Here is a 22982-nt window from a genome sequence, read left to right on the forward strand (position 1 = left end):
TGTGTAAACCTGGCGATTCACAGACCTGTACCCCTGGGGATAAAAATACATTATATGTTTATTAAAAAAAATTTGGAAGGGGAAAAAAAAACTAGAAAAAAAAAAAGAAATAAAGCACAATATCATCAATATGGTATGGAAGCATCATCTTTACTCCTGTACAATTACAGTACCCCTTGTCAGAGGCGATCACTATTATGAATTTTGTTTTATTTTTATTGTTCATCATATTTTATTACATAGTAATATAACCTGACATAATATGAAATAAGTGTAGGTATTTAAACTATTGTAGGTATATGGCATTATATGTATTTTTCTGCAGCTGGTCTTTTCAAGCCTTGTTAAGAAGAATAATTATGCATTAAGATCATTGTGATCATTATCTCTGGAATGTAAAAAAAACATATTGCCCCTTTCAGGATCTATTCTCACAGTGGTCCCTATCAAATCCTTCACCTGATGCTGATTACTGACAATTCTGAGGACTGAGGTGGCAAGAGAATTGAGGCAGTGTCCCAGTGGCACCATCACTAAAGACAGGGCCCACGAGGGGACAGGTTCAGGGAGGGGGATGGCCTCAATTAGCCTTCAACAACAAACAGTCCTTAATTGTCTCTTTCTTCTCTGAAAGACACAACCCCAGAGGTTACATTGCCATGTGAACAGAAATGAAATATTGGAAATTTTAATGACTGTACTGAGTACGGGGACGAAATATCTCATCACGTCTCCCTTCAAAGTACGACAAAGTCCTTGGGGACCTTGGGAAAATAAGCTCCTCACTATCAGTCCCTGTTCTCAGCCAGCTCAGTGAGGTCCCCAGGGTCTGCCTTCCTACTCAGGAAGAAGTGTGTACTTTGAGAATCTCTCTAACTATATTTCTAACTTTAAACAAACAAACTGCTCTTTAACCAGGTCCATAGAGATGTCTTCACCATTCTGGGAGAAAGGGCAAGCAAACGCCATAGGTCTCTGGCTTCTCAGAAAATAGTGGGGCCACCATCAATAAATCAAACTAAAATGCTGTGGTCATTCCTCTCTACCTTTCTAGACCATAACTACCCTTCTAGATCATAACTGTATTATGGGTAAACAAGGTACTTATTTAGGGATTAAGAGGAAAACCCTGTTCTTCACTTAGAGGACAGAGAAAAAGCAGGAAAAATACAAGTGACCAAATCCCTGGGACACTTTTTTTGCTTTTGTTTTTGAGTATAGTTGACACAATGTTATATTAGTTTCTGGTGTTCAATATAATGATTCAACAATTATACACATTATGAGATGCTCACCATGATAAATGTAGTCACCGTCTATCACCATACAAAGTTATTAAAATATCATTGACTATATTCCCTAAGCTATACTTTTCATCCCTGTGACCTATCTATTTTAGAACTGGAATTTTCTGCTTCTTAATCCCCTTCTCCCATTTCACCCATCCCCCTACCCTCTCCCATTCCCCTTTGGCAACCACCAGTTTGTTCTCTCTATTTATAAATCTGTTTCTGGTTTTCTTTGCTCCTTTTGTTTTTTAGATTGAAATTTTGCCATTCACAACAATATGGGTGGTCCTAGAGGGTATTCTGCCAAATGAAGTAACTCAAACAGAGAAAGTCAAATGTCACATACGTTCAATTACATGCAGGGTGCTGCTTTTATTGATTTGGATTAATTTATCCATAAATCATATATGCAACTTATGGATTATTGAACATTACATATGAAACTAGTGATGTGCTATATGTTGGCTAATTAAAATTTTTAAATTAAATTTAATTTTTTCAGTGTTCCAAGATTCATTGTTGATGCACCACATCCAGTGCTCCATGCAATACCTGCCCTCCCTAATACCCACCACTGGGATCACCTAACCCCCCCATCCACCCCTCCTCCCAAACCCTCAGTGTGTTTCTCAGAGTCCACAGTCTCTCAGGGATCCCCCTCTCCGATTTCTGCCAGTTCCTTTTTTCTTTTCCTTCTCCTAATGTTCTCCATGTTATTCTTTATGCTCCACAATAAGGGAACCATATAATAATTGACTTTCTCTGCTTGAGTTATTTCACTCAGCCCAATCTCCTCCAGTCCCATCCACGTTGATGAGAAAGTTAGGTACTCATCCTTTCTGATGGCTAAGTAATACTCCATTGTATGTATGGACCATATCTTTATCCATTAGTCTGTTGAAGGGCATCACAGCTCCTTCCACAGTTTGGCTATTGTGGACATTGCTGCTATGAACATTGGGGTACAGATGGCTCTTCTTTTCACTACATCTATATCTTTGGGGTAAATAGTACAATTGTAGGGTCATAGGATAGCTCTATTTTCAATTTTTTGAGGAACCTCCACATTGTTTTCCAAAGTGGCTGCACCAACTTGCATCCCCACCATCAGTGTAAGAGGGTTCCCCTTTCTCCACATCCTCTCCAACACTTGTTGTTTCCTGTCTTGTTGATTTTGGCCATTCTAACTGGTGTAAGGTGGTATCTCAAAGTGGTTTTGATTTGAATTTCCCTGATGGCTAGTGATGATGAACAATTTTTCATGTGTCTGTTACCATTTGTGTGTCTTCTTTGGAGAAGTGTCTGTTGTCTTCTGCCCATTTTTTGATGTGATTATCTGTTTTGTGTGTGTTGAGTTTGAGGAGTTCTTTATAGATCTTGGATATAAGTCCTTTGTCTATAGTGTCATTTGAGAATATCTTCTCCCATTCCATGAGTTGCCTCTTTGTTTGTTGACTGTTTCCTTTGATGTGCAGAAGCTTTTGATCTTGATGAAATCTGAAAAGTTCATTTTTCAATTTTTGTTTCCTTTGCCTTTGGAGACATGACTTAAAAGAAGTTGCTGTGGCCAATGTTGAAGAGGTGATTGCCTATGCTCTCCTCTAGGAGTTCGAGGGGTTCCTGTCTCACATTGAGGCCTTTCATGCATTTTGAGTTTATCTTTGTGTATGGTGTAAAAGAATGGTCAAGTTTCATTCTTCTACATATAGCTGTCCAATTTCCCAGCACCATTTATTTAAGAGACTGTCTTTCTTCCATTGGATATTTTTTTCCACTTTGGCAAAGATTTGTTGACCATATAGTTACAACAAAGATACAGATGTAATGAAAAGAAGGGCCATATGTACCCCAATGTTCATAGTAGCAATGGCCACAATAGCCAAACTGTGGAAAGAGCCAAGATGCCCTTCAACAGATGAATGGATAAAGAAAATGTGATCCATATATACAATAAAGTATTACTCAGCCAAGAGAAAGGATGAATACCCAACTTTTGCATCAACATTGATGGGACTGGAGGAGATTATGCTGCATGAAATAAGTCGGGCAGAGAAAGCCAATTATCATATGATTTCACTTATTTGTGGAACATAAGGAATAGTATGGAGGACATTAGAAGGAAGGGAAAAGTGAAGGGGGGAAATCAGAGGGGGAGATGAACCATGAGAGATTGTGGGCTCTGAGAAGCAAACTGAGAGATTTTGGGGTATGGAGGGATGGGTTGGCATGGTGATAGGTATTAAGGAAGGCACATATTGCATGGAACACTGAGTGTCATATGTAAATAATGAATCTTGGAACACTACATCAAAAACTAATAATGATGTACTGCATGATGACTAATATAACTTAAGAGAAAATAGTAATAAGGAATAAAGATCTATTTGAACTGTTAAAAAAAAGCAATAGTGTCTCCATAATTGAATCGATAAACTTAGAAGGCTTGCAGTTGTTCTGAAGGGTGGGGTGCCCAACAGGGGATGCACAGCTTAGCCCAGCTGCCCACAGAGACATGAGCTACTATGGCAGAGACCAGTGAAAAATAGTTCTCAAGTGAGGTTGTGATACAAAGTGCACAGATGTGGGGTTGCAGTACTATTTTATAATGATTAGTTTGAACTAATGGGTTTATATCTTAATTTATATTATTACATATTTTATTACTTAATACAATTAGTATTTCAGAGTACAGTGTAGAACTACTTTCACTACATTTTCACAAACATACTCTGCTTAGTGGCGCATATAGCCAAGCATCATTGTTGCCTAACATAACTGTATCAAATGCAGGACATGAATATCTCAAATAAGATTTGGGAAATTAGGACACAAGAGTGAATTATTAAAGAAAACCCTATAAACCTACTGTAATTTTAAATTTATTTCCCAGCTATCACTTGGAAGTGAATATGCCCTTCACTAGGTTGACTAATGCTCTCTTTACATCCTTATTCCTCAGGGTGTAGATAAAAGGGTTCAGTGCAGGGGTCACCACTCCATAGAAGAGTGCCATGAACTTGGGATGGTCCCTTGAGATGGAAGAGGGGGGCTGAAGGTACATGCTAATGGCTGGACCATAAAACAAGAAAACTACAATGAGGTGGGAGGAACATGTCCCAAAGGCCTTCCTCCTTCCCTCAGAAGACTTAATTTTAAATACAGCAAGTCCAATACAAGCATAGGAAGCAAGAATTAAGCACAGAGGAACAGCTAACATAAAAATACACACCACAGAGAGCGTGAGCTCATTAGCAGCCTTTTCTCCACAGGCAGTCTTTATCAGAACAGGAATCTCACACACCAAGTGATCCAGTTTATTGAGGCCACACAGTGGTAACTGTAAGGTAGCAGTGGCCTCTGAGACAGCATAGGTGATTCCAGTCAGCCACACAGTGGATACCAACAGGATACAGACACGTGGGTTCATGATGAGGGTGTAGTGCAAAGGCTTACAGATAGCCACATAGCGATCAAAAGACATGATAGCCAAAATAAGACATTCTGTGCCCCCCATTATGTGAAAGAAATAAAGCTGAGCCACACAGCCAAGATAGCTGATTGTCTTCCTAGCACTTCCCAGGTTAAACAGCATCTGAGGGACAATGCTTGTGGTGTAGCACATGTCCAGGAAGGAGAGGTTTGTGAGGAAGAAATACATGGGGCTGTGCAGATGGGCATCTAACCTAGACACTAGAATAATGGCTATGTTTCCAACCATGGCCATGGGGTATGTTATAAGAAGAATAGCAAACAGAGGAAGCTCCAGCCAAGGACGGTCTGAGAAGCCTAGTAGAATAAACTCTTCAGGATGGCTGTTGTTCATTGCACCAGTCTTTACCTTGTTTCACCTACAGCAGAGAAGTGGCAGAAAATGTAGGAAGAGTTAGGAGAAGTGTATGTGTCATCCACTGACAGAGGATGGGCTGCAGAATCTTGTGAGGGAAATAATAAAAGGCATCTGACACCAGGTGACTTACTTTCCCTCCTGACACTACAAAACAGAGCTGGTGACTTTAGAAAAATAGCCTGATCATTCTGAAACTCAATGTATAAAAGCATGGCAAGGATGATCTCCTTGTGTTACAAAGAGGATTTAATGGAAAGTGGAAGCATCTTGTGTTTTAGAAACGTCAAAGTAATGATTTTCTAACTTTGCTTGCTTGCATAAAAATCATCTGAGGAGATTGTTAAAATGCAATCTATCGATTTCTGTCTCTTGGTGTCTGATAGAGTGGATGTGAGATGGGGCCCCGGGGACACTGATGCAAGTTATTACTGAAATATTATGAGCAGTGGAATTCTTGAGGCAGCTGACACACAAGAAGGAGAACACGAGCTGTAATACCATCATGACAGCCTTGTCCATACTCAAGTTGTCAGTTGAATAGTTTTATCATTTCTATGGAGAGTAAGAAGGTAGATTTTGTACAAGTCCATTTTGGTATTTTGGAAGGGAGCAAGAAATATCAGTTTCCTTAAGTATGAACTGAGAGTTGAGCCATGACATATGTTTCCCATGCTGAAGAATTTATTTTGGGATGTGTATTTTCTTGTATAAGTACTTCCTTCAAATGGGCACTTGATTTTTCCATTAAAACTTAATTTACTATCTGGTAGTGATTTTCCTTTTTTACGTGGACTTTTGATTCTATTTTATAGGAGTTTGGACAGTTATTAGTGATCCACTTGATTGTAAATAACTACAAGTACAACTTTTAACTCCAGAGAACTGGTGTCAGGAGGAAAGCCAATATTCCAAATCAGTCAGGACCAGAGACTCACACACGTATTCACAAACTATATTACATATTCCTTTTCTTTTTCTTTCTTTTACAGTATTATTTGTGTGTGTGTGTTAGTCACCATGGAGTATATCATTAGTTTTTGGTGTAGTGTTCCATTTTTTTTAAGATAAGAAGCACATTGTAACAAGAAAATAAACTGGCTGAGTAAAGTAGTGTTTTGGAAAGATTAACTAGGGAACCATTTTTTTAAAAGTTTATACTGTTCTTTCCTTTAGTGGTAAACTGTGTTTCATTATATCTACAATGTTTTTGCAAGATAAGATAGATCATGATTATGGTTATGAGGCATCCCAGTGACAAATTCTGAGTTACCTCACTAGTGAGTTAGTGGTTTAAGAGTCACAAACATTATGTTTGTATGGTTACAAAGTACATTTTTCACATTCTATATTTCATTAAATCCTAAAAGCCATCTCGTGAGGTGTTACACAAAACCCACAGTTTTTGTTTGGAGGTTCTAGTGGGTGAAGTGCAGCTACTCATATAGCCTTGACCAAAGAACGGTCCTGTTCTATAGGGAAGGTCATTCTCTGAGTGCACAGTTTTGGGAGGGACACACATGGAGTAGTGAGGGAGGAAAGGGCCACCTGCCTAGCTAGCCAGATCATCCTAATCGACTCTGGCAATCAAGAGGGTGACAGATGTCACAGACAAGTACTCATCATGTGTCCTCCTTAATCTCCATCATGCAATTATCCCATTCCCTGGACCAACTCCCCACTAATAACTATGAGTTTGTTCTCTACAGTTGAGTTTATTTCTTGGGGGATAGGAGGCATGCATTTGTGATGAGCACCAGGTGTTGTATGGGAGTTTTGAATCACTCTATTGTACACCTGAAACTAGTATCACACTGTATATTAACTAACTGGAATTAGAATAAAAACTTTAAAAAAACTACTCATGACTAAAATGTGAATGTTGCTCTTGATTACACACTATCCCTAGGTCAGAAATGCACATAAAACAATAAAATGATAATAATTCCAACTAATACTTAATAAGCCCTGTGTGCTGAAAACTCCAAGAAGGATTTTGGAACATCATTTGGGACTCCTCCCTAGAACTTATGAGAAAGGAAATTTTGGTACCCATATTTTAGGATATTGCTAATCACTCATTTAGAATGTAATTGATCATTCAGTGAATGATTGCCTTCTAATAATTAGGGAGGTTCTAAAGATCAAAGAGCAATTAATTACTCAAATGAAGTAGTGAGATAATAAAACTATGATTTCAGAGTCTCAAAATTCCAAAGAAATCATCTGTAGTCTGGAGATGTTTCCTGAATGAATATGTCTACTACACCTTATTTGATCTTGACATTACTCAAGATGTGGTATGAGTGCACTATGTTAGGAACATATGTTTGTCTAAGTTCTTTTTCAGGTAAAGAGTCTATGTTTTAGATGGGATCTGGAGTAAAAGCATGATATGAATTAATTAGTTAAAATGAGTATTCTAAAATTATGATCTACTCACATTATTAAATAGTTGTCCACTGAAATCCTCCATGTCTAGTCATTTAATATGATTATACTCACCTTTTAGATTTTTCTGTCATGGAACATAATTCAATTTTTTAAGGAGTAACTTCAGATTTGAGCCTCCATGAATTCTTCCACAGTTAATTTTATCTAACCTTAATGATTCAAGTATGCTTTCAACAATTTTATTAAATTTGTATTATTTGGAATTTTGTTCATATTACCCACCATAGACTTGTTTTGTTTGTGATGGTGGCTAGTCCAGCTCCTCCTTAATCTCTTTAAATAGTTCCCTGGAGATACCACAGCAGTGTCTTAATCAATAAAATTCACACATGATGCATATTTGAGCTTTACAGTTCTATCCTAGATTTGTAAGCTTCACCATGTCATTTTCACAGTACTTCATTCCTGTTAGTTCTTGGATCCATGCTTTGGATCTTCTATTTCCAATGATTTTTTTCATCACTGTTTTACTGCACAGGGGTCCGTTTATCCATGAATGCTTAAAGTCCGTTTAATGAAGTGCCAGCCTTTATTCCTTTTGACACCTCCTTTGTATCTCCAGTCACATTTTCATTCCAGCTTATTTTATCCGTACATCATCTTCATCACACACTGTTGGTTTAAGTGAAAGCCTGAGAGAGATTAATTACCAAGAATAATCTGCTTGCTTTCTATTGCCACCAAACTAGTGTTTTCAAAGTCTAGAAAAGTGTTCCTGAAATGAAATGCTTTCTGCTATTCGTATATATATATATATTAGGTACTGTGATGTACACACATTCCCACCCTCCCAAGAATGGGCACTTTAAAACAAGTGTCCTTTTACTCACCTTATTTTGATAAGTATCACTCAATTGAAAGGAATTTTGGAAGAATACATGAATTTCCAAACCTTCAGAGAATGATAGAGAAAGTGTAGTACACAGATGAGTACCTAAGAATTAACTTCAGAAATGTGTTTTTCATTTCTAACAATGTTGATGATGAGAAAAAAACCCTGGGTTAGAAAGACAGTAGTAGAGAATATCAAGAATGCATTCTGGGTGTGCTATTTGTAGAATGTTCTTCAGACCCTTGGGCATTGTTTTCAAATAGGCCGTTTATGTGTACCCCAGAGGAGCTAGCAGAGAAATTTCCTTGGGAGACTTCACCATAGAAATGCTTCTTATTAATTACCTACTGAACTCAGAGTGGTCGAAAAGTTTCTTCTGTTACTAGATTTGTTTAAAAATCAACTCATTTTATTTCCCAACATACTGGACACTAATTTTAAATAGGATGGGCATTAAGGAAGACATGTGACCTCATGAGCATTGGGTATTATACATAATTAATGAATCATTGATCAATACATGAATAGGATATATTGGAGTAGATCTAGTTTGAACAAGTGATTTTGGGGAATTTGAATGTGAGTTCCTTTAGTATCTTTGTTCATTTATAGAATACCTCTCAGAGATTTTTTTTGAGACATGAGTTTGTCCACATTTTTATTTAAATTCCAGTTACTTAACATACAGTATAATATTGGTTTCTGGTCTAGAATTTAGGGATTCTGCACTTACATACAAAACAAGGTACTCATCACGTGTTCTCCTTCATCCCCATCACACATTTATCCCATTCCCTTGTCCAACTTCCCTCTAATAACCATGAGATTGTTCTTTATAGTTGAGTCTGTTTCTTGGGGGATAGGAGGGATGGGGTGGCTGAGTGATGGACATTGGGGAGGGTATGTTCTATGGTGAGTGCTGTGAATTGTGTAAGAGATGATTCACAGACCTTTACCCTCCAAAGCAAATAATACATTATATGTTCATAAAAAATGGGAAAAAATAGGTCATTTAATAGAAATTTAAATTAATTTTTTATTTCAACCTGGTTAGATTTTAGTTCTTTATTTTTCCAGAAAGGGATTCTCTAGTATCTTCCATGCTTTTTTCTAGTCCAGCTAACACCTTGGTAATCGCCATTCTGAACTCCAGATATGACATCTTACTAATGTCTGTATTGATTAGGTCCCTAGCCATCAGTATTGCCTCCTGTTTTTTTTTTTTTTTGAGGTCAGTTTTTCCACCTTCTCCAGATTAAAATAGATGAATGAAGGTGCCTGGGTGGCTCAGTTGGTTAAGCGACTGCCTTTGACTCAGGTCATGATCTCGGAGTCCTGGGATCAAGTCCCACATCAGGCTCCCAGCTACATGGGGAGTCTGCTTCTCCCTCTGACTTCCCCTCTCATGCTCTCTCATTCTGTCTCTCTTTCTCTCTCTCAAATAAATAAATAAAATCTTTTAAAAAATAAAAATATACACTTATTTACACACTTAAATACACACTTATTTACTTATATACACACTCGTGTATATAAATATATATGTGTATATATACATGTATATACATAGACATATATATATGTGTGTGTGTGTGTATACATATATATACACAAACCTGTGTTCTTTCCATAGTCTGGCTATTGCTGATAATGCTGCTGTAATCATTGGGGTGATATATATATTGGACTGGTGACTAGAACAGAGCACACACTTGATTTTGGGTGTATTTTGGTCTGTTAGAAGAAATAGTCTCACAAAATTTTAAAGAAAGAAAAACATACATATACAAAATAAGGGTATATATGATGAAGGGATAGAATATGATGTAAAGCTGAAAATTTAAAAAGATTCTAAAAAAGAATTGATAAGAAGTTGGTTGAAAAATTAAAAAGTGAGGTGCCTGGGTGACTAAGTGGATTAAGCCTCTATGTTTGGCTCAGGTCACGATCCCAGGATCCTGGGATTGAGCCCTACATCTGGCTCTTTGTTCAGTGGGGAGCCTGTTTCCCACCCCCCTACCTGCCTCTCTGCCTACTTGCGATCTCTCTCTCTCTCTCTGTCAAATAATAAATAAAATCTTTTAAAAAAAAAGAAAAAAGAGAAAAGGAAAGACTGTGATCAGGCTGGAGACTAGAACAAAGTCATGTGCTAGATTTAGTGTATATTTTGATCTGCTAGAAGAAACTGTGTCTCAAAATTTTAAAGAAAGAAAAACCTATATGTATACAGAAACTAAGGCTAAATACAATGAAAGATAGAATATGACTATAACAATAAAAATTTAAAAGATTTTTAAAAAGGTATTGATAAAATAGTTAAAAATGTTAAAATAGGAAAGAGAAAGCACGCATTGCATGGAGCACTGGGTGTGGTGCAAAAACAATGAATTCTGTTATGCTGAACAGATATTAAAAAAAAGAAAATAGAATAAGAAAAAAATTTAAAAATTTAACTTTCAGGACATCTGGGTGGCTCAGTGGTTAAAGTCTCTGCCTTCAGCCCAGGTCATGATCTCTGGATCCTGGGATTAAGCCCCCCACTGGGCTCTCTGCTCAGTGGGGAGGCTGCTTCTCCCCTTTCTCTGTCTGCCTGTCTCTCTGCCTACTTGTGATCTCTTTCTGTCAAATAAATAAAGTCTTTTAAAAAAATTTACCTTTGAAAGGCTAAAGGATCATGGGAAAAAAAAAACACGAGTTCTATGTGTTGTATTCCCACATCTCTGGAATTCCACAGTTCTCATTGATCTGTGAACTTGGTCTTGGTTGGATGTTCTTGCTGATCTTCTGGGGGAGGGGCCTGTTGCCCTGATTCTCAAATGTCTTTGCCTGAGATGGAATTGCACCACCTTTGCCAGGGGGCAGCCTAAGCACTCTGTGTGGTTTTGGTCTTGGGAGGTTTTGTTTCCTGACCGCTTTCCGTACTGCTTTGGAAGATAGGAATGAAGATGGCAGCTTCCCAGTCTCTGGCCCAGAGGAGCCAAGAGCTTGGGACTGCTCCTCAGTGTGCCTTCAGAGAAAAGCTGTCAATCCCTCCTGTCTCCCTGGTCTCCAACCGTGCTCCGAGTTCACCTGGCCTGTGACTGAACATTTCTCTCTCTGGCGCATGGCCCTGTTTGGAGTCTCCAAACCCAGCAGATCCTTGCTGCATGTTCCCTTGCCATTCTTCCCAGAGGAGGAAGAAGGAGATCTCCCTGGATCTGCTGCTTGTGGGGTCCCTGCTTGAAAAGCAGTGGCCAACTGTGCCTTGATCACAGTTTAAGGTAAGCCAGAACTGAGAGCCCACTGCTTGGCTCCATCTCTACAGCCAGCTTTCCCGCTCTGATGCCTGGGGGCTCTGCCACACTCAGGCACCCCTGGTCTTTCTGTGACCCGAAGGGTCCTGAGACCACCATGTCCCTACGAGGGTTCCACCCCTGGCTTAGCCACTGGAGCAACGTCCCTCAGTGAAGCAGACTTCTACAAGTCCTGATTTTGTGCTCCACCTCTCTGTCTCTTGCCAGGAGCCTGCCCCTGTCCCTGTGGTCTATCTTCCCATTGCTTTGGATTCACTTTGCCCATCCTACCTTCCATAAAGTCACTTTTCTGTTCCTAGAATTGCTGCTCTTCTTCTCTTCTATCTCCTGTTGAGTTTGTAGGTGGTCAGAATGGCTTGATAGCTATCTCGCTGAACTCCTGGGACCCAATGATATTAGGTGTCCTACTCCTCCACCATATTTCTCCTCCCTCAATAAATTATATGCTTTAAAAAAGAGTCTGTTTCTTGGTTGCCTACTCCCCACCCCATGTTCGTTTGTTCTGTTTCTTAAATACCACATATAATTGAGATCAAGCATTTGTCTTTGTCTGACTTATTTCACTTAGCAGAATACTCTCTAGTTCTATCTATGTTGTTCCATGTGGCAAGATTTCATTCTTTTGTTGACTGAGTGATATTCCATACACACACACACACACACACACACACACACACACACACACACACCACATCTTCTTTATGCATCCCTCAGTTGATGAACACTTGTGTTCTTTCCATAGTCTGGCTATTGTTCGTAATGCTGCTATAATCATTGGGGTGCATGTACCCCTTCAAATCAGTATTTTTGTATCCTTTGCTTAAATATTTAGTAGTGAAGTTGCTGGATCATAGGATAATTCTATTTTTAACTTTTTGAAGAACACACGTACTGTTTGCACAGTGGTTACACCAGTTTGCATTCCCACCAACAGTGCAAGAAAGATATCTTTCTCTGCATCTTCACCAACAGACTTGTTTCCTGTGCTGATAATTTTAGCCATTCTGACAGGTGTGAGATGATATCTCATTGGATTCTTGTTTGTATATCTCTGATGATGAGTGATGTTGAGTATCTTTTCATGTGTCTCTTATCCACCCCTGTGTGTTTGGAAAAATGTGTATTCCTCTATTCTGCCCATTTTTTTAACTGGATTATTTGTTTTGGGGTGTTGAATTTGGTAAATTCTTTATAGATTTTGGATACTAATGCTTTATCAGATATGTCATTTGCAAGTATATTCTCCTGTTCCATAGGTTACCATTTAGGTTTGTTGATCATTTCCTTCACTGTGCAGAAGCTTTTTATTTTTTATTTTGTTGAAGTCTCAATAGTTTATATTTGCTTGTGTTTCCCTTGTCCCAGGAGACTATAAAAGGAAGTTGCTAGGATTGATGTCAAAGGGGTTACTGCCTTTTTTCTCCTCTAGAATTTTGATTCCTGTCTCACGTTTTTCACCTATTTTGAATTTATTTTTGTGTATGTTATAAAAAAGTGATTCAGTTGCATTCTCTTCCATGTTGCTGTCCAGTTTCCCCAACACCATTTATCGATTATCTTTATTTTTTCCTTTGGACATTCTTTCCTGCTTCGTCCAATTTGAATTGGTCAGGTAGTTGTGGGTTCTTTTCCGGGTATTCTATTCTGTTGATCTACATGTCTGCTTTTATGCCAGCACCATATTGTTCTAATTAGTTCATCTTTGTAATGCAACTTGAAGTCCAGAACCATGATGCTTCTAGCTTTGCTTTTCAAGATTGCTTTGTTATTTGGGGTCTTTTGTGGTTCCATACAAATTTTAGGATAGTTCTAGCTCTGTTAAAAGTGCTGGTGGTATTTAATTTTTTTTTAATTTAAATTCAGTTTAGTTAACAGGGTAGTTCAGGGGTACAATTTAGTGATCCATCAGTTGCAAAGGACAAGGACCATATTATCCTCTCAATAGATGCAGAAAAAGCAGTTGACAAAATACAACTTTCTAACTTGATTTAAAACCCCCACTGTGTAGGGATAGAGGTATTAATTCATATTAATTCATACCTCGACATAGAGGTAGTAATTCATACCTCAACATCATACAAGTCATATACAAAAGACCCACAGCTAATAACATCGTTAATGGGGGAAAAACTGAGAACTTTTACCCTAAGGTCAGGAACACACCAGAGATGTCCACTCTCAACTTAACATAGTACTGGACGTCCTAGCCTCAGCAATCAGACTACAAAAAGAAATAAAAGGCATCATAGTCAGCAAAGAAGAAGTCAAACTATTCACTATTGAACAGGTCAAACTTTCACTATTTACAAACAATCATGATGTCATGATACTCTATGTAGAAAACCCGAAAGACTCCACCAAAAAAACTGCTACTACTGATACATGAATTCAGCTGGTATTTTGATAGGGATTGCATTAAATATGTAGGTTGCTTTGGTAGTATAGACATTTTAACAATGTTTGTTCTGATCCATGAGCACGGGATGTTTTTCCATTTCTTTGTGTCCTCTTCAATTTCTTTCATAACTGTTTTATAGTTTTCAGAGTACAGATCTTTACCCCTTTGATTAGGTTTATTCCTATGTATTTTATGGGTTTTGTGCAATTGTAAATGGAAGATTCCTTGACTTCTCTTTCTGTTGCTTCATTATTGGTGTGTAGAAATGAAACAAATTTCTGTACATTGATTTTGTATCCTATGACTTTACTGAATCAGTGTATCAGTTTCAACAAATTTTTGGTGGAATCTTTTGGGTTTTCTGTATAGAGTATTATGTCATCTCCAAATAGTGAAAGCTTGACTTCTACCTTGCTGATTAGAATGTTCATTTCTTTTTGTTGTATGATGGCTAGGAGTTGTAGTACCATGTGAAATAACAATGGTGAGTGTGGATATCCCTGACTTGCTCCATAAAGAAAAAGTTCTGTTTTCCCCCATCGAGGATGACATTAGCTGTGGGTCTTTCATATGTGGCCTTTACTATGTTGAAGTATGTTTCTGTAACCCTACTTTGTTGAAGGTTTTTTATCATGAATGGATGCTGTACTTCATCAAATGCTTTTTCTGCATCTACTGAAATGATCATATGGTTCTTACTCTTTTTTTTTCTTAATGTGGTATATTACATTGGTTGACTTGTGAATATTGAATCACCTTTGCAACCCAGGAATAAATCCCACTTGGTCATGGTAAATGATTCTTTTATTGTATTGTTGTATTTGATTTACTAGTGTTTTATTGAGAGTTTTGGCATCCATGTTCATCAGGGATATTGGCTTATAGTTCTGTTTTTTAGTGGAGTCTTTTACTGGTTTTATAATCAGGGTAATTCTGGTCTCATAGAATTAATTTGGAAGTTTTCCTTCCATTTCTATGTTTTTGGAATAGTTTGAGAATAATATCTTTAACTGTTCTTTAAATGTTTGGTAGAATTTCCTTGTGCAGCCATCAGACCCTGGACTTTTGTTTGTTAGGAATTGTTGTTTTTTTTTAAGATTTCATTTGTTTATTTGACTGACAGAGATCACAAGTAGGCAGTGAGGCAGGCAGAGAGGGAGAGGGGGAAGCAGGCTCCCTGCAAGCAGAGAGCCCAATGTGGGACACGATCCCAGGACCCTGAGATCATGACCTGAGCTGAAGGCAGAGGCTTTAACCCCATGAGCCATCCAGGTGCCCCCTTTGGGTTTTTTTTTTTTTAATTACTGATTCAGTTTTTTGCAGTTATTGGTCTGTTCCAGTTTTTTATTTCTTCCTGTTTCAGTTTTGGTAGTTTGTGTTTCTAGGAATTTATCCATTTCTTTGTCCTGTTTGTTGACATAATTTTTCATAATATTGTTTTATAATTGTATTTCTGTGGTGTTGGTTGTTATCTCTCCTCTCTCATTTGTGATTTTATTTATTTCAGTCCTTTCTCTTTTCTTTTTGATAAGTCTGGATAGGAGGGTTTCAATTTTTTTAAAAAGATTTTATTTATTTATTTGACAGAGAGAGATCACAAGTAGGTAGAGAGGAAGGCAGAGAGAGAGAGAGAGGGAAGCATGTTCCTGCTGAGCAGAGAGCCCAACGCGGGACTCGATCCCAGGACCCTGAGATCATGACCTGAGCCGAAGGCAGCGGCTTAACCCACTGAGCCACCCAGGCGCCCCAGGAGGGTTTCAATTTTATTAATTTTTTCCAAGGGACCAACCCCTGGATTCATTGATATGATATACATTTTTTAGTTTCTATATCATTTATTTCTGCTCTAATCTTTATTATTTACCTTCTTCAGCAGGCTTTAGACTTCATTTATTGTTCTTTTTCTAGCTCCTTTAGGTGTAAAGTTACTTTGTTCATTTGAGATTTTTCTTGCTTCTCAAGGTCGGCCTGTATTGATATACATGACTGCTTTTGCTGCATCCCAAAGGTTTTGGACAATTATGTTTTCATTATCATTTGTTTTAATGTATTTTTTTAATTTCTTCTTTGATTTCCAGATTGACCCATTTGTTCTTAGTAGCATGTTGTTTAACCTCCATGTATTTGTGATCTTTCCAAATTTTTTCTTGTGGTTGAGTTGAAGTTTCATAGAATTTTAGTCTTTAAAAGATGCATGGTATGATCTCAGTCTTTTTATACTTTCTGACCTATTTATGACCTAATATGTGATCTATTCTGGAGAATATACCTGTGTACTTGAGAATAATGTGTATTGTGCTGCTTTAGGATGAAATGTTCTGAATGTATCTGTTAAGTCCATCTGATCCAGTATGTCATTCAAAGTCATGGTTTCTTTGTGGATTTTCTGCTTAGATGCTCTGTCCATTACTGTACGTGGGGTATTAAAATCTCCTGCAGTTTTTGTGTTATTAACAATGGGTTACTTTATGGATATTATTAATTGTTTTCTATATTTGGATTCCCCCAAGTTAGGGGCATAAATATTTACAATAGTTGGATCCCCTTGTTGGAGAGTTCCCCTTATTATGACATGGTGCCCTTCTTCATCTCTTGTTGCATTCTTTGGTTTGAACTCTAGCTTGTCTGATATAGGTATTGCTCCTCCACCTTTCTTTTAACTTCCATTTTCATGATAAATTGCTCTCCACCCCCTCACTTTCAACCCGTAGATGTCTTTAGGTCTAATATGAGTGTCTTCTAGGTGTCATACAGATTTCTGACACCTTATATCTTTTTTCTTTAAAGATTTTATTTATTTTTTTAATTTTTTAAAGATTTTATTTATTTATTAGTCAGAGAGAGAGAGAGAGAGTGTGAGCACAGGAAGACAGAGTAGCAGGCAGAGTCAAAGGGCAAAACAGGCTCCTCGCTGAGCAAGGAGCCCAATATGGGGCTTGATCCCAGGACTCTGGGATCATGACCTGAGCTGAAGACAGAGGCCTTAACCCACTGAGCCACTCAGGCACCCCTGTCTTCACATTTTAAGTCTGTCTTTTGTATATTAGAAAATCTGGTTATGTTCCTGCTCCTGATAGTAATGGCTTTACGAAGAAGAGGTCATATAATGTCCTGGGCCTGGCCCTTCAGAGCTTGTCTCTGGTGTGTGGTATATGCACTCTGCTGCTGTGTTTTAGCTGCTCTGTCCTTCAGACAATTGTCTGTAGAGACTCTCCTTGCCTTCAGTGGACAGTGTTTTGACTTTGGTCAGAATGCAGTGAGTTTTAACTAGGTGTGCTCTAGTCTGCTTCTTAAATGAGATTTGATGCTACTTCAATAAGAACTGAAGACTCACAGAACTCTGTGGTCAGGAAATATGGCTTATATGGGGTTTTCTGCTGATCTGGGTAAGGGGCCTGCTGTGCTGGGCCTAATGTACACTTTCCTGAGAAAAGCAGTACCAACAGAGCAGAAGGGGACAGTAATTGGTCCTAGTGGTTTATGTTGGCTAAGCGTAGTGTAGGCTCTGTGCTGTTTACTTCAGGTGGTTGTGTACTTATGCTGAGGGGGAAGGGAGGGAAATGGTACCATCCAGCTCCTTTAAAACTGGGAGTCTCTGCTTGCTACTCAGAGGGAAGCACTCCCAGGAGAGTGAATAATTTCTCGTTGTGCATCCCAGGCATTTTTCAGATCACTGTTTTCACACTGTTTCCTGTTTGCTTGTCTGCACAGTGCACTTTCAGCTCTATACCAGTCAAGCCTGCTGACTTTTATTGATCTATTGATTTATTTTTATTTCATCTTTTAAATATTTTTTTCATTTTTACAGAGAGAAAGAGTGTGCAAGAAGGGTGGGGCAACAAGAAAGGGAGAGAGAAACTTCAGCAGACTCCATGCCCAGCACAGAGCCCAATGTAAGGCTTGATCTCATTATATCGAGACCTGAGCCAAAAACAAAACTCAAATGCTTAACCTACGTACCACCCAGGTACTCCAAGCCTGTTGGCTTTTTAAATACCAAACTTTAGGGACCTGTTGTGGCTGGAACCTACACTGGTCTTCTGGGGAAAGATCTTACCAAATCAGGATGGATGTAGGTTTGTCCAAGAAGGGCAGTTGTGTCAGACTGCAGGGGCACAGGAATTGGAGCAAGCAGGCTAAACAGCCAGTGTCTAGGTTTGCTGCCCTTGGCAGGTGTCTCTGCACCTATGCATAGTGGTGGGGGGTGGGAATGGTGCACCTTGGTTCTTTTATCCCTTAAGAGGCAACTCTGAAAATGCCACCTCACACAGAGGTGCTCAAAGAAGATCAGTCTCGGAAGATGGCCGGGAAGTAGGAGGAGGTACCATTTCAACCTGTACCCTAAAGTGAGCTGATTACCTACCAAAGAACTCTGACCACCCATGAAATCAGCCTGAGATCAGAATGATACACGTCTGGATCTCTACAGGAGCAGAAGACGCCAGTGGCAGGTAAAGCAGACTGGGAATGTCCCACTGATATCGGAAGATAAACAAAAGGGGGAGGGAGCCACCAGAGGTGACCGATCCGAAAGTAACACCCCAACACGAGAGTGCTCTGCATCTGGGGACCAGCATTAACTTGGAGTCTGGTTGAAAGCACTCAAAAAACAAACAGCAGAGTGGTTGGACCAGCTTGCATTCCCACCAACAGTGGAGGAGGGTTCCCCTTTCTCCACATCCTCTCCAGCATCTGTCATTTCCTGACTTGTTAATTTTAGCCATTCTGACTGGTGTGAGGTGATATCTCATTGTGGTTTCGATTTGTATTTCCCTGATGCCGAGTGACGTGGAGCACTTTTTCATGTGTCTGTTGGCCATCTGGATGTCTTCTTTGCAGAAATGTCTGTTCATGTCCTCTGCCCATTTCTTGATTGGATTGTTTGTTCTTTGGGTGTTGAGTTTGCTAAGTTCCTTATAGATTTTGGATACTAGCCCTTTATCTGATATGTCGTTTGCAAATATCTTCTCCCATTCTGTCAGCTGTCTTTTGGTTTTGTTGACTGTTTCCTTTGCTGTGCAAAAGCTTTTGATCTTGATGAAATCCCAATAGTTCATTTTTGCCCTTGCTTCCCTTGCCTTTGCCGTTGTTCGTAGGAAGATGTTGCTGCGGCTGAGGTCGAAGAGGTTGCTGCCTGCATTCTCCTCAAGGATTTTGATGGATTCCTTTCTCACATTGAGGTCCTTCATCCATTTGGAGTCTATTTTCGTGTGTGGTGTAAGGAAGTGGTCCAATTTCATTTTTCTGCATGTGGCTGTCCAATTTTCCCAGCACCATTTATTGAAGAGGCTGTCTTTTTTCCATTGGACATTCTTTCCTGCTTTGTCGAAGATTAGTTGACCATAGAGTTGAGGGTCGATTTCTGGGCTCTCTATTCTGTTCCACTGATCTATGTGTCTGTTTTTGTGCCAGTACCATGCTGTCTTGATGATGACAGCTTTGTAATAGAGCTTGAAGTCCGGAATTGTGATGCCACCAACTTTGGCTTTGTTCTTCAATATTCCTTTGGCTATTCGAGGTCTTTTCTGGTTCCATATAAATTTTAGGATTATTTGTTCCATTTCTTTGAAAAAAATGGATGGTATTTTGATAGGGATTGCATTAAATGTGTAGATTGCTTTAGGTAGCATAGACATTTTCACAATATTTCTTCTTCCAATCCAGGAGCATGGAACATTTTTCCAATTTTTTGTGTCTTCCTCAATTTCTTTCATGAGTACTTTATAATTTTCTGTGTATAGATTCTTAGTCTCTTTGGTTAGGTTTATTCCTAGGTATCTTATAGTTTTGGGTACAATTGTGAATGGGATTGACTCCTTAATTTCTCTTTCTTCAGTCTTGTTGTTGGTGTACAGAAATGCAACTGATTTCTGTGCATTGATTTTATATCCTGACACTTTACTGAATTCCTGTACAAGTTCTAGCAGTTTTGGAGTGGAGTCTTTTGGGTTTTCCACATATAGTATGATGTTGAAAATAGAACTACCCTATGACCCAGCAATTGCACTACTGGGTATTTACCCTAAAGATACAAACATAGTGATCCGAAGGGGCACGTGTACCCGAATGTTTATAGCAGCAATGTCTACAATAGCCAGACTATGGAAAGAACCTAGATGTCCATCAACAGATGAATGGATCAAGAAGATGTGGTATATATACACAATGGAATACTATGCAGCCATCAAAAGAAATGAAATCTTGCCATTTGCGACGACGTGGATGGAACTAGAGCGTATCATGCTTAGTGAAATAAGTCAATCGGAGAAAGACAACTATCATATGATCTCCCTGATGTGAGGACATGGAGAAGCAACATGGGGGGGTAGGGGGATAGGAGAAGAGTAAATGAAACAAGATGGGATCGGGAGGGAGACAAACCATAAATGACTCTTAATCTCACAAAACAAACTGGGGGTTGCTGGGGGGAGGTGGGATTGGGAGAGGGGGAGCGGGCTATGGACATTGGGGAGGGGAGGCGAACCATAAGAGACTATGGACTCTGAGGAACAACCTGAGGGTTTTGAAGGGTCAGGGGTGGGAGGTTGGGGGAACAGGTGGTGGGTGATGGGGAGGGCACGTTTTGCATGGAGCACTGGGTGTTGTGCAAAAAGAATGAATACTGTTACGCTGAAAAAATTAATAAAAAGGAAAAAAAAACAAAAACCAAACAGCAAAGGATCGCGGGGGGTAATAGTGGGAACCTGGGCAGTTAGGGTCAGGGACCTAAGTCCCCGGACCCAGGACAGCCTCCCCTGGCACGGAGCCAGAGAGAGTGAGGCGGAGAAATCAGGTCTCCGTCCCTGAGCAGCCAGTGCACCTGAAGGCCAGCGCACCCGAGAACGAGTGGGGTCTGGCTCCCGTGAGGGGCTGAGAGCCCGGCCAGACGGCAATCCTGAAACGTGCGCGTCCCACACCCTCCCTTGGGATAGGTGCTCATAGGCGCTAGCCTGGAGCTCTGGCAGCTGGAAAAACCAGACATTCCCAGCCCGGGACAGTGGGAAAATCTCAGTGTGCGATCTCTGCTCAGAACCTCTCTGGCGGTCTGGAGCTGCCCAGACAGCCACCGCTTCCCTGGTTTTGGGTACAAGGAGGAGCTCCTGCATCCCCAGGGACAGTGACTCAGAACCGACTCTGCCAGCAGCTTTTGCAAAACAGTCTGAGGCTTCTCTCTGAGAGGGAGGTCGGGGTGCTGTTTGCTCTCCTCTAAACCTCCAAAAACCATCAAAGGCTGTCAAGGCGAGAGAAAGCAGATGAAAGAACATAAAAACACCCAGAGAACAAAAGGCTGAAAAAAACAGTTTCCTGAAAAAAAAAAAGAGCTCACCCCCTTGAGGGGAGCTGGAGAACCTAACTCAGGGAACATCATTGTCTGAAAACCCACGTGGCAGGCCCCTCCCCCAGAAAACCAACCAGGAAGGAAGAAAAAAAAAAAAGACTATAAGAGAACAATCACCACTACTTCATAAATACAACTTTTATTTTTAACTCTTTACCAATATTCTGGTTCTTTTTTTTTATACATACAGATAATTTTTTAACCTATTTACCATCACACCGAGATGTCCAGTACATCAAATTCTTTAATTACCTTCTAACCTGAACTTTTTGATACATACACCCGTGTTTTTCTTTTGTTTTTCTATTTTTTAATTCTTTTTTAATTTTAACTTAGTCTAGTCTAGTTTATTCTTTTTTAATTTTTATTTTCTACTATACATATAGAGTTAAACTTCAAGGTAATCCCCTTTCCCCAATCAATGCTACCCCTATAGGCAAACCAGTTTCTAATCCCCCTGTAACTTAGGAAAGTTGAGTCCCTTAACAAAAACATCAAGATACCTTCAGGAAGAATCAAAATAACCTTCCTCACCCACACTGAGAATCTATAACCATTCTCCCAATTTTTCCTTCTGTCAGTGTTTCTGCGAATTTGTGTTTGTCCTGATAATATATAAACCTTATACTTGGGGTTCTTTCTGATGAGGTTCTTCCCTTTTTTTTTTGCTTATATATACATATTTTTTTCTCTTGTCATATACATTTATCACTCTTTTTGTCTGTCTGTTTTTGTTTGTATACTCCACAAATCTTACCTTGTGGCCCATTTGGGCTGAGCCTTCTCTTTTATCTTCCCTTTTTTTCCTATCTCTCCCTCTCTTTTTTTTTCCTTTTTTCTTTCCCCTTTTTTTTTCTTTCTTCTTCTCTATTTCTTTTTCTTCTCGTTTTTCTGTCATTTGGGTGGGGAATCCTGATTGCACAGAAGCGTTCCAGGGTGCACATTGACTGCACCACAATCGATAAGTCCAGCTGCATCTGTTTAGTCATCTCTTACCAAAATGACTAGGAGGAGGAATACCCAACAGAAGAAAAATACAGAGGATGGGCCTTCTGCAACAGAGCTAATGGCTATCGACATAGACAATACGTCAGAAAAGGAACTCAGACTAACAATTATCCAGGCAATAGCTAGGTTGGAGACAGCCATGGATGACCAAACAGAATTGATTAGGGCAGAACTGAAAGCCACCAGGGATGATGTTCCCAATGTTAGGGCAGAACTGAAAGCCACCAGGGATGATGTTCAAAAGGCTCTCAATGAGTTCCAATCCAATCTAAATTCTCTAAAAGCTAGGGTAACTGAGACAGAAGATAGAATTAGTGATCTGGAGGACAAACAGATAGAGAGAAAGGATCAGGAGGAAGCCTGGAACAAACAGCTCAGGAGCCACGAAAACAGAATCAGGGAAATAAACGATGCCATGAAACGTTCCAACGTCAGAATTATTGGAATCCCTGAAGGGGAAGAAAAAGAAAGAAGTCTAGAAGATATAGTGGAAGAAGTTGTCTATGAAAATTTTCCCAATCTCAC

General features: G+C 39.3%; 1 protein-coding gene across 1 annotated transcript; it reads right to left on the reverse strand.

Moving 5' to 3' along the window:
• Positions 1-4182: 4182 nt before the first annotated feature.
• Positions 4183-5112, reverse strand: LOC123941498 (olfactory receptor 2B6-like). Its single transcript, XM_046004780.1, has one exon. It carries the CDS (start codon positions 5110-5112, stop codon positions 4183-4185), a length of 930 nt encoding a protein of 309 aa, XP_045860736.1.
• Positions 5113-22982: the final 17870 nt, after the last annotated feature.

The sequence above is a fragment of the Meles meles genome, chromosome 5, assembly GCF_922984935.1.
Source record: "Meles meles chromosome 5, mMelMel3.1 paternal haplotype, whole genome shotgun sequence".
NCBI lineage: Eukaryota > Metazoa > Chordata > Mammalia > Carnivora > Mustelidae > Meles > Meles meles.

Coding starts and splice junctions, on each gene's coding strand:
- LOC123941498 (XM_046004780.1), bottom strand. CDS start 5,112: ATGAACAACAGCCATCCTGAAGAGTTTATTCTACTAGGCTTCTCAGAC.